General features: G+C 34.6%; 1 protein-coding gene across 13 annotated transcripts; it reads right to left on the reverse strand.

Moving 5' to 3' along the window:
- Nucleotides 1-3,431: 3,431 nt before the first annotated feature.
- LOC145054568 (uncharacterized) lies at nucleotides 3,432-12,297 on the reverse strand. 13 transcript variants are annotated; one of them, XR_013684821.1, is made up of 14 exons: nucleotides 11,976-12,294; nucleotides 10,107-10,150; nucleotides 8,188-9,509; nucleotides 7,897-8,105; nucleotides 7,405-7,583; nucleotides 7,232-7,316; nucleotides 6,994-7,148; nucleotides 6,668-6,739; nucleotides 6,515-6,608; nucleotides 6,241-6,354; nucleotides 6,082-6,142; nucleotides 5,839-5,905; nucleotides 5,625-5,689; nucleotides 5,210-5,455 (listed from the first exon to the last, which is right to left on the reverse strand). XR_013684821.1 is itself a non-coding variant. In XM_079002797.1 (5 exons), exons 3-5 carry the CDS (start codon nucleotides 9,429-9,431, stop codon nucleotides 3,978-3,980), a joined length of 354 nt encoding a protein of 117 aa, XP_078858923.1. In that variant the 5' UTR covers nucleotides 9,432-9,509; nucleotides 10,107-10,150; nucleotides 11,976-12,297; the 3' UTR covers nucleotides 3,432-3,977. The 13 variants fall into 13 exon arrangements, 1 of the variants encoding a protein (XP_078858923.1); XR_013684819.1 differs by having other exon boundaries at nucleotides 7,897-8,546; nucleotides 9,406-9,509; nucleotides 11,976-12,293; XR_013684825.1 differs by having other exon boundaries at nucleotides 5,625-5,682; nucleotides 7,897-9,509.
- Between the last annotated feature and the right edge of the window lie 692 nt (nucleotides 12,298-12,989).

Genomic DNA, 12,989 nt, shown 5'->3' on the forward strand with positions numbered 1-12,989 from the left:
TCTTGTAGTTGTTAGGTTCATCCAAATTTATCAGTGTACTATCACCGATAAATGTATCACCTTCAGCTGTTATATGGAAACCATACAGCACATGTGGAACATTAACACTACTGGAACGTCTTAGAGGTAAGGGCTCATCAACTAGTTCAACAGGAATCTTTTCCTCAAGTTGAGCGCTAGTGTAAGAGGTTCCTTCATCACTTGATTCTTGAAGCTCTTCAAGATCATTTTTCCTCCCACTATCCTATTGCCATATGAGTTCTCTCTCTCTCTCTCTCTCTCTCTCTCTCTCTCTCTCTCTCTCTCTCTTTCTCGGAAAACCCATATTCTCGCAACGAAGACAACATTGCCACTGGGTCTGTAGAAGATATATCCAAAAGATTTATGCGGGTAGCCGATGAAAATAAACTACTCACTACGAGGCTCAAGCTTTTCATGAGTCTCTCGTCTTACAAAAGTCTCACAACACCAAGCCTTGATATGTGCCAACGAGGGAACCTTCCATGTCCACATCTCGTGAGGTGTTTTGGCAACCTTCTTAGTTGGGACTAGATTAAGGATATGAGCGACAGTCTCTAAGGCATACCCCCAGAATGAGATAGGTAACGAAGCTCGACTCATCATGGAACGAACCATGTCCAACAAGGTTCGATTACGCCTCTCAGCCACACCATTGAGCTGTGGTGTCCTAGGTGACATCAATTGTGAAACAATTCCACATTCCTTGAGATAGTCGTGGAGCTTGATACTAAGATACTCACTACCCCTATCAGATCTGAGCATCTTTATCTTCCTTCCCAATTGATTCTCCACTTCTTGTTTAAACTCTTTGAACTTTTCAAAGGTTTCCGACTTGTGCTTGATTAATCATCGGTGAACGCAACATAGAAGCGCTTAGCATCCCTAATGGTGGATCTGAAGGGCCCACGCATCAGTATGTATGAGATCCAACAATCCCTCACCTCTTTCATAAGTACCAGTGAAAGGTGATTTATTCATCTTTCCAAGCAAACAAGATTCGCACGTGTCATCCGACTTTAGGTCAAACGACTCCAACATTCCATCCTTTTGGAGTTGGGCTATGCGCTTCTTGTTGACATGTCGAAGACGACAATGCCATAAGCATGCCTTGTCTAAACCATTAGATGAATCGATATGCAACACATTATTCCTTAAGCTGTCTACAACCATCACAGTTTCATATACACCATCACAAGGAAATGCTTCAAAATATAAAATACCATTATAGAAAGCATTAATAGAACCAATTTCATTATTGAATGAAAATCTAAAACCTTGTTTGTACAAACCATGAAAATAAATAATATTCATTGTCATTTCTGACGAGTAGCAACAATCATTTAACTCTAAACCTAACCCACTCACTACCAGAAAACAGCCATTTAATGACGCACAAACCATGACACGCACATATTTACGATACGCAAAAGCGTGTGCCCTAAAAATAATGTTAGCTCTCCCTAAATTTAAAAGATTTAGGACACGCATTTTTGCATGCCCTTAATTTAGTGTCTCACAAAAAAAGAAAAAAAACACGGAGGGCACTTTTCTTAAACGTGTGTCCTCTATAAATGTCACTTTATAATTTTACAAACGCACGCGGCTCCTCTTTAGCAACTAGTTAGCAGCGGGAAAAGGAAATCCAAAAAAAATTAAAAAACCCGCCTTCCTTGTTTCCCCTCGTTTGCCCTAGGCGTGTTCTTTTCCCCATAAAAATCATCGTTGTTCTTCCTCCCCTTCCCTACATCGAGTGCTGCTTGCTTCTTTCCTTTACACTCCGACCGCCGCCACCTGTTCCTTTCCCTTCGTCGACATCGATTTAACATTCCGTTAGCTCATAAATTTGTTCATTTGGAGTTCGAAGTGAAAGATGACGATATTTTTGGAGCTGATTTGTTGGGATTCATTCACATCCATGTGGAGGAGAAATCCAGTGCTCCAAACTTGGAGATTAATGAACATAGTGGTGGATCATGCTTAAAATCTATGAGAAGGAACTCAATTGCCAAGAAATTTTTGGCCCCTAAACAGAATCTAGGTAAAAGAAGACTGTGAATCAAAAAGGATCTATTTATCTACAAAACAGTGAGCCACAGAATGATACAACTGATGTTCAGGGAGTGAATCTTTTTAAGTATCAGAAGTTGGAGCCAATGGCGAAATCGGGTACAGAGATAGAGAAGGAGATGGAAGCTAACTGATTGTTTTTAACCGTTCTCCGTTTAGTAAGGCTCGCATTGATTCTAATTGATTGCTTTTTCTGTTTCTTAAACGTTTCTCCAGTTTACAATATGATAGAATCCCCTCTACTTGATGCAATTGGGAAAAAAAATATTAATCAAGTGATGTATTTTCTTAAATTTATAAAAATTTTATGGATTTGTTTCTTTTTAGTTATTTTATGGGATTAAAAAACTTTGATTTGTTATTTTTCTCAAGTTAGATACAAAAGATGGGTATGTGACTTTGTAACAGGCTGAGAAAATAGTGCACAACACGTGTTCGACAAAATGCCTGAAAGATTGTTCAAAGTTTAATGGATGCTTATTTTACTTTTGTATATTATCTTTCAGTTATCATTTGTCTATGAATCAATGCTTATTTAAAATGTCTTATAAGAAGTTCATGGTTTTTTTATGTATGGTGCAATGTGATGTAATTCCTCTTATTAGGAAGAGGTTATATGTGATTTAGTATCAAACATTTCTAAGGCTGTCATATAAAAAACTCTCTTATTTGGATGCAGATTCAATGGAAATTTCTGATGAGGCAGTACTAGTTGATTGCAGTAGATTGAAATTAGTAATGTGGAAAGTCTTTAACGTGGTCAAAAGAGATGATGTATGAATTGCTGTTTGTAAGCATTATAAGAAGAAACTCAGTGATTCAAGAACCAGTGGAACAACACATTTAAGAAGTCACTTAATCAGATGTAGAAGAATATCAAATCATGATGTATCTCAAATGGTAAGAAAATATGTTATTTATTTTTATCCTTCCATATCCCAAAACGTGTCATCATTTTCTCAAATGCTTTATAAACATAATTTATCCAGACAACATATTGAAAGAATCACAAACAGAAGATACCAAAAAGTGGGAATTATTAACTGCACTTCATGTCTACTTTAAAGACCGGTTATATGGTAATAATCTTCCTTTAATATTAACAACATTTAAATTTAGTATAAAAATTAAAGGGAATGGAATGCATCATTACCATGGAATGAAAAAAAACATATTTGGTTTCCATAAAGGAATGGAATGGGGATGAATTTCATTCCATAGGAGAGCTTAATTACTTGTATTTATATAATCTTCAACTATTTGGGAAAAAAAATTGAAAATTTCAATAGAAGTTATATATGATTTATGATCACAAAATTTACTGTTACATATGTTATATATAATTTATGATCATAAATTTTACTGCTGAAAAAAAAAAAAAACACCTATTAAACTTTGGCAGCATCCAATCCATGTACATACATAACGATTGTTTATTTGATTTTTTAGGAAATCATTCTCCAACATTTTAACCTCGTTTGCAATTGGGTCGTAAAAAACATGACTATTATAGGTATTTTTGGCAAGAAACTCATCGGGTAATTTGAATTCAAACGGATATGTATCATCATCAATAAACTGTGAAAAGACATGGCCATTCATGACCGATGATTCAACCACCTCATACTCATCCATCACCACGTCAAACACATCCATAAGAATCACACAATGCTTTTTACCCAAAACTCTAAAAGATTTCAAGCGGCCATATGTAGGATGTGGAAGAGGTATCACACGGAATGTCTCTGAACCCAAATCAAACGCCTCTGAATTCCCACAAATACAAGTAAGCCAATGAACATGGACATCTGCGCAAACGATGTCGTCATCATGAATCCGTCTGACCCGCCATGGAAACCTTTGAGCGATGAACTCCCAGGAACCCTTTCTCATGCTGTAAATCTCCACTTGCAACCACTCATTAATGAAATGTGAAGGGTATCCATAGTGCCAATGGTGCTATCTTTGTAGGCGTTTGTAGGCTTGGCAGGTGACACAATCTCCTCTTCAAGATCCTGAAGACAATATACATAATAATATATGCTAAGAATTTGTGCTTCTTACAAATACCGAAAAGATGAGCACAAAACTATTACTGACTCTTGAAGTGAAAACAGCAGCATGGAAGTTATTCCTCTCGTTTCCATGTTTACGTTTTTTCAGAGAGCCAATCGTTGTTGATGCTTCAAGCCAAGTAAGAGATGGCGAACTGAAAGGAGGAGGCTTTGCTCCACCCCTTTCAACAACATCATTATCAGAAGTTCTTGAATGCAACAACAATATCAAGTGCTTGGTTTCAGACCTGTAGCAGCAACATATACAACAGATGAGTAGTGGCTGAATAATTAATTCTAGAAAATGAGGCATCTGAAGAACCCTGTCTAGATGAAAAATACACTGTATATATAGATACTTTCATCACCAACATCAATTTACTTTTGTGGGACATATAATTCTAAAACAGTGCCAATCTTCGTCCATTTTGACTAAGTTTCTGCTCTCTCTTTTTTAGATTAAATTTCCAAGGAACATCAATATAGTAGCATTGCCAAGTTAACAATTGATTGATGCAATCATTATTTAATATCATAATAAATACTTCACTTGCAGTATCTAAAGGTTAAATGGTAAAATAGTCAATGATATAAACAAATAACCAATGATATGGTTTTCATAATTAAGATAGTAGGAATATTATAATCCACAAATTGTACAACTCTATATATAGGGACTATGAAGAGAAGTTAACACTACTACAAAAAAGGGCATTACCGACGGTAAAAACCGTCGCTAATCCGTCGCTAATGGGCTTTACCGACGGAATTGTAACAGACCAAAATCTGTCGGTATATTCTTGTCGCTAATTTTTTGTAACGGATTTCAGACGGCTACTACAAAATTTTAGCAACGGATCTCTCCGTCGGTAAATAGTAACAGATTACCGACAGAACAGGTTTTCAACAGATTACCGACGGAACATGTTTTCAACAGATTACCGACGGAGTATACAACTATTTTAGCGACGGATTTCCGTCGCTAAACCGTCAGCAAATATAAATTTATTTTTTAGAAAATAATTGCATAAAAATCCACATTCTTCTATATTAAATGCACACAAATGTAATAGAAAAATACAAAGCTCAGAAAAATCTAATTGAAACATTTTTAAACATAAATAATAGGTAATTTTAAACAACTCCTATGCAAAAAATGTAATAAGAAACACTAAACTCAGAAAAATCTAATAGAAACTTTTTTAAACATAAATAATAAGTAAATATAAACCACTCCTAGATAAGGCTTCTGTTCCTGCCTTGTCGGAAAATGGATGCCCAAAATCCCTAGCTGTGCAGTTCTTACCATCAATCTGTAAAAAAAAAAATAACTTTGCATCATGAGGAATACAATCAAGGAAATGAACATCAGCACTATGTACTTTTTCAACCTATTCTCAAGAAACTAGTTTTTATAGTGTTATAAATTAACTACTATAAAAATAAAAATAAAAAAAAAAAAAACTAAAAAGTGAAACAAACCTTCATGATCGAGTTTGTTACTTGTCTGGCAAGAATCATGGCCAACACCATAAAAATCCTGTGCACTTGATAAACATACACAAAGTTGAACACAAAGTTTAATTGTTTAGAGTTTAGACTAGTATCATTCTCAAGAGCAGGACTGATTTAACACATGGCATTTATGCAGAAGTGATAACTGTAAATGTATAAAACATTAGAGTTCTTAAATTACCTCAAATAATCACTTTGCTCTGTAGGGATCCAATAAGCAAAATGAGCTGACTCAAGATAGATAGACACTGCAAATGCACAGACTAAAAATGAAAAAAATGACCATTCTAGCACATGGAATTTATGTAAAAGATCATTTTCTAAGTTCACATATTTAGGCATTTTGTATAATCTACAAGTACACATATAAAAGTAGCATGACTGAATCTGTGATTGAAAGTTGCTAAAAAAAAGTGAAAGCAACCTTTAAAACACCAGTAGCAAGGCCATTCCAAAAGCTGGAATCCAAAGACTCATACAAACACCTAAAATATGACAAAATAATGTACTAAAAAATCTTTCAGGTCAAAATATTTGGTCAAGATTATCATATGTTGTATCTCTTTCAGCTAGATCAACTTACATTAACATATGTTGGAGTTGGAACTGGAGTAGAAGGGATTTCCAACTATAGGCTGGATCCTCTATCAACTCTTTTCACTTTTGTATCATAAAAATATCTCCAATTTTTTGCAAGCTGCATAACAGGTTATATGAAACTTCTTAACATAAAGGTATCGACTATCGAGTACCTTTGGCTAATGGCGAAACTCATAAAATCTAGAAGCATACTTGCAAATTTGCGATCAATATTTACACAAACTAATTTAAGATTTTATTTAGTGCAAAATACTTACTGAGGGTGGAGCATTGTTATGAATAAGATAGAGGATTTAAAGTCAAACCAACAGCTCTGCTTGATGGGTCAATGAACAAAATCCGAGCATTGACCTGACATCAGAAAAACTAGTTAAGAGATAGATTACAATTTTAAGGGTATGAAATTTTACCTTCTTATTTTGAGGGTACTCATCTTTCCACTTTTAATCAGGAAGAGTTTTTCCAAATGAAATAACATCAACCTGTGAAAATTGGAAAAACAATCACATCAAAAATTGATTTCATTGCTTAATTATAACTAAAATTAAGTAAACATTAGAGATTTGCAAGGATGCAATTTATGTAAAGAAGGAGAGTAGGATGCCATTTTCAAGAGTTGAAAGCACATAGACATTAACCATCATGCCAAGAACATGTAGATTGAATGGAATGCCTTTAAGATCGTGTGTTTGTATAAGAGAACCAGAATGTAATAAGTTTTTAAAAAGAAGCTTACCATTAAAGTAAAGAATGAAATGACAAATACATATCACACATTTCGCCACCTCATCGACATTAAAACTAAGATTAACGACTTTACGGGTTCTATCAATACTCTTTACAACTCCTTGTAACCATGGTCTTCAATGTTTTCACATATCCATTGATGACCTGCAAAGTAGATGGTAAAACGTATAAGACAAAAAAGACTTTCAAGAAGGTAACAAAAGTCTTCAAATCAGTAAATCACTCACTGAGATAATTACAAAGGATGCAGTGAAGGCATGATTCTTGATACATCTGAAACACTTAATCAGTGCAACTAGAGTGGTCAATGTCCTACAGAACATAACCAAGAATCAATGTCAATAGCTCATATTTCAAATTAAAATTTTGATCGATATAACAAGATATGTGTATTCCTTACCCTCCATGAAGCCCATTCACCTTGTCCTTGTTAGAGTTGGGCCATATGTCCTTGTTAGATAGGAACTATGTCCAATGAATATATATATATATATATATATATATATATATATATATATATATATATATATATATATATATATGATAGTGAGACAATAGAGCATTCATATCATGATGAACCTGAAAGATAGAAAGATATATTATCATACATATTGAAGAAATTGTGTTAGGTGACAATCAAATTATGCTAATCCGAACAATCTCCATCATACTTTCAGGAAGTACATTTTCATTACGACATATGAAGTCGTTCATTTTCTATAACTATTTGAAAGTTTTGTAGGTTGGAGAAGGTAGAATGGAGAGCTAATAGTTCCATTTCTAGAAACAGGACAACAATTTGACGCAGAATAAATTTAGGAAAACTAAATTAGGAATCTATAGTTAACTTTCACGACTTCGAATCAATCACAACAATGAAAACTAGAATTACCGTAGGATGCAGATCAAGGGTAGGATTAGAGTCGCTAAACAGGTACTTGAAGAACGTCTCGAGATTGAAACTCGTGCGATGGAAGATATCACCATAATTGCTTGTGCATCCTCCACGGTAGTTTTCTCTTGTTTCTGAACTTGAACAAGGAACCACTGAAAGTGATCCACCTTCATGATGCCGTTTTCTGAGTATTACTCAAACAACGACTTGATTGACGGCGGATCTTCCATGGTATTAGCTCTGAGTATTGCTCAAACAACTTGCTCAAAGTTAGGGCTTTTTTTTTACCAAAATCTGGAGAAAAAACTCAAATCGCCTCCAAGGATGAGGTCCATAAGCTGTACCGGCGACTCCATTAGCGCCGGCAGCTTCGATCGTGGCGGGAAGAGAGAGCCGGAGCAGCTGTGGGCGGGCAATGCTTTCTGGCGTCTTTCACAGCGATAGGGAGTAAATATCTCTTTTCCCCTTTGGTCAAGTCCGATGTGCGTAAAAGTTAATAGAAACGAGTACTTTTCAGGGAAGGCTGCCCTTTGTCTTTTGCAATTTTACCAAATTGCCACCGATATTTAAATAGAAAAAATTTGTAAGATCACCAACCAATTACCGACGGAACGTGAAATTGTTGATTTTCCATCGGTAAACCGTCGCTGTATTGCAACGGGATACCAACCAAAAGTGTTAGATCGTTAAACTGTCGGAAATCAGTCACTAGAATCGTCATAATCAAGTTTTCTTAATCCGTCGGAAATCTGTTGGTGTTTCGTCACTATTACTGACGGATTTTTCCGTCGCTAAAATTCTGTCGCTAATACCTTGTTTTCTAGTAGTGTAAGTATCATGCTTTATTTGATTATTATCTATTTATATAAAGATTAAAGCAAGTACGTAGCATTGGGTCTCTTGAAAGCAACAGATTTTGTACTTTTTCATTTTCGATTTTAACCACTCACATGCACAAAGCTATGCAAACCATGGTATCTGGTACCTTTTGGTCTATGCAAATTATCCACAAAACCTGAGAAAACTTTAGGTCTTCTCTGGTAGCAAAGCATGGCCTCAAGAAACTGAGAGCACCCATTTGGATTTAAACCTAAGGCCTAATGCTTCATGAAGCAAATACCGCTAAAACAACCCTTTTAAATTCAAATTTGTTGCTAGAAAATGTTTCAAAATGCATTTGGAAATAGGAAAATAATCCTGTCATCTAACCAAATTGATTGACATTTTAAAAATGCATGCTTATAAAGATATTTTGGAAGGTATAAAGGTGTGGCTCATACTAAGGAAACATGGGTCCACAAAGCACAATTGAGCGACTGTTAGCATAATCATAAGACCTATTATTTTTGGCATGCATATCATGTGAAAACAAATTGCAGCTTATTGACAAATGAACACACCCTCAAGTTCAAATATGCAGCAAGAAGTAAAAATAATAAGAATAAAAAGTTCATCCCCACAGCATAAATAATACCAGTGTAGAATTAAAACAAAATAAAGACCAACCTAGAATCGGTTTTCTGTTTCAGCATTTGTTCAGTCTCTGATATCCCAATGGTAGCAGAATTCCCACGTTGATGAGTGCTCAGTTCTGATACTTCAGTTGAATTCTTCAATTCAGAAAATCAAAAGTGCATCAAAGTTAAAATGATTTCAACCAAAATGATTAGATAAAACATTGAGACTACGCAGCATTAACGATCTCATAAAGAAAAAAAAATACTACGACAAGAAACAATTTAAACAAGTCCCCTGCATCTGCTTTTGATGGTTTAGTTAATGACTCTCAAGTAAGGCCTTAAAACAATCAACAAATTGACAGGCGAGGTTTTGAAATAAGTTTTAGCCAACAACATAACTAGTTCTTAGTCACATATTCTGGATTAACTTATGAGAAAGATGTGTAGAGAGTGGATGTGTAAACTCAGGTGAACCAAATAGGGAAGTGACGTGTTCAAGAAATCTCACCCTAAAGGCTAAGTACTTCATGAACTCCATCTTTTGTCAACATTCATCATTTTATGAGCAATAATAGATTATATTTGTTCATAGCTTCAAGTAAAAGGCATCCTAGTTCAACTCATAAGAGGATGACACTCAGTATTATAAGCAGTATATAGCATTTAGGATCAAACCAACAATACAAGTCATGAAGAGATATAATCAAACACACAACAAATCATCAGCGTTTGAAATAAACAACTTACATTTTGCACTGCCTGCAGATCATTCTGAGGTTCTTCATTTAGATCTGGTCACATAAAAGCTTTTGTAAGGGGGAATACACATCATATGCAGAATTTCAAGTAAAGTGATACAAATGATATTTATTATGAATATCTTAAATCCCATTGCCACTTACATATAACCTAGTATGAAGACAATGATCCAACAATGGTCTAAATGAAGTAATAGTTACTGTACTCTAATGTGATGGTTTAACCAATGACAACTATGATTATGTTTCCTTTATTACATCATAAAAGCATCATATGCAATCCTCAACGTGTTTACTCTAATCTCTAATTATCTTATCAGTAAGCAATATTATCAAAACTAACAATCAGCACAACTCAGAAGTTTAAAAATCCAATCGCATGAATAACTATCCTCTTTTCCATGTTGGAACCCAGCGAGAAAAAATGAAAATTTCAAGAATATTATTTACTCCAAGCAAGCGACTCAAGATCACACCAATGAGAAAGCATATTAAAAAAATGAGAGATCAAATATAGTTATTTCATCCAACCAAAAAAAAACAGGTTTCTATGCAACTATGGACATGTGTCCATGACAAGTTGTACTACTCTCACATGGACCCACGCACGTCATCATTGCCATTTACAATTGAGCTTGTATGAGATACAAAGTTCCATGATTACTTCATATGTTAGAAATCCATCCAAAAATCTGTTAGATATTTGGTTCACATAATTGAAAGGAGGGTTTGTAAGACCTCATGAAATATAATGTGCATATTCAAAGGGAGCCAAGAATTTAAGAGTTGTCATTCAATATAATACATTTACTTTTGATTTAAAGATGTGGATAGTTATAATGTCCTTTCAAATCCATAGATCGTTCCTTGGTTAATTGGAATCAGAAAAAGTCATTTTCTCGGTCATTGAAAACCAGTGTTCCACCTGGATAACTATATCATAGCTAGTGGAACAAGGTGCTATAACTATATGTTCAAATCAGATGTATTGGCTGTACTCTTTACTTTATCATTGTCGTGTCTACTATTACAAGGTGTGGAAGGAATAGTGAGCCTGTAATATGAATTTTTTAACAGCAAGTAACTTCATAATGAACAAGCTAGAAAGATTCAAGAATTACAAACAGTTCAACATTCCCAAAGGGGGGTATTCATTACACCAATCAGACAATTCTAAATGCTTGTAGGTGTCCTGATTGAAACCAGGCTTTGATATTTCAATGACATTTGGAGAGAAAACTAACATTAAAGCTTAATGTAAGGTGAGCTATATGCTCCAACTTGAGGATATTTTATCATGTGTTAGACCTGTGATTAGGTGATTCAAATCTTTTTTTTTTTTTTTTTTTTTTTTTTTTTTTTTTTAATTCTGCCTTGAAGTCCTCTCTCTGAATCAAGGTTTTTCTTTCATAGCCTTGGTGTTGCTTCTTTGCAAAGCACTTGTCCATCAACACATGATGGTCATAGTCTGGTACCCCTATGTGTCTCTCTAAATCACTTGATGTCCTCCTATGTGTCTTTGCAAAGCACTTGATGTCCTCTCTCTAAATCAAGGTTTTTAATTCTGCCTTGATGTTCTCTCTCTAAATCAAGGTGAGCTATATGTTCCAATGTTCCAACATAGGGGTTTTAAGCCAAATTGACTGCACATCTGTGGCAAGTTGAGCATAATTCGAGTAATTGAAGTCTATATATGTTCCAACTTGATGAGGGTTACGTATAATGACAAAACATTATCAATTAAAAAGAATGTACGAACCATCCAAGGGAACAAGGAAAAAACCAAATACAAAGCCAAATCTGGATACAGCCGCAAATAGGTAAATAATTTATCTAAGTGAGAGCAAAAGCATTAAACCTGGCAGGAAAGACCTCTTAAGGAACTTTTTTTCCGGCTCTATCGCCGTCGCCCAGCGTCGCCATATTGAAGTTGAAAGATTGACTGAAATATGGCAGGTGAGAGAAAATTTTGGAACCGATTGGGGTTATCAGGGTTTTTGTTACTTCTCCTCTAACGCGTATCAGCGTATGGAGTTAAAAAAGTTGGAACTTTTCTCCGGCTCCATCGCCATATAGAAAGATTTACTGAAATTTTGCAGGTGAGACTTTTGGGAGAGAAAATTTTGGAACTGATTGGGGATATCAGCGTTTTTGTTGATCCTCTAACGCGTATCAGCGTAAAGCGCAAAACTAGTTCGCAGTGTGAATACAGGACAATTTACAGCCAATCAAATTTTATTATTTATAAAAATAATAAAATAAAATTTAAAGGGTAAATATGTCAATTTACATAATTTACATAATAGTCAAAGAAGTAATTAAAACAAATTGCCTGAAAGTATGCTAATTGATCTTTCCATAATCCACAATTGAAACTCACGTCTTACTCATTTCTTATTCTCAGTCTTACAATCATCGTATTATTGTTGTTATTGTTATGTTAATCGTCTAATAAATTCTTGTTATATATCATATTGTTCTCGAAACGATTTGATTCTTCTATTGATCCATATGGAGTGTTATACAGAAGACCACGGCCATGCTAATTTAGTTTCAAATCGGTGTCAACAATGTTATGTTGATTTCGATTCAATGTAAGATGGAATAGATTATACTTCTCATGAGAGTTCCTTCGATGACCAACAACATAGAATTAATGAAATTCCAAGTTTAATTTTCTACCCTTATTCGTAAATGTTAATTTCATTTTTTATTTCAGTTGTATACTTTATGTTAATTCAACATCATTTCCTTTTAGGAGATAATTGTGATAATTATGATAATATTGATGAAGATGCGAACGATTTACATGAGGATGATATCATTTCAATTGACAACGAGACATTGAGTTGATTTGATGACGATTACAGTG

This window comes from Lactuca serriola, chromosome 5, assembly GCF_051521515.1.
Source record: "Lactuca serriola cultivar US96UC23 chromosome 5, Lser_US96UC23_V15, whole genome shotgun sequence".
NCBI lineage: Eukaryota > Viridiplantae > Streptophyta > Magnoliopsida > Asterales > Asteraceae > Lactuca > Lactuca serriola.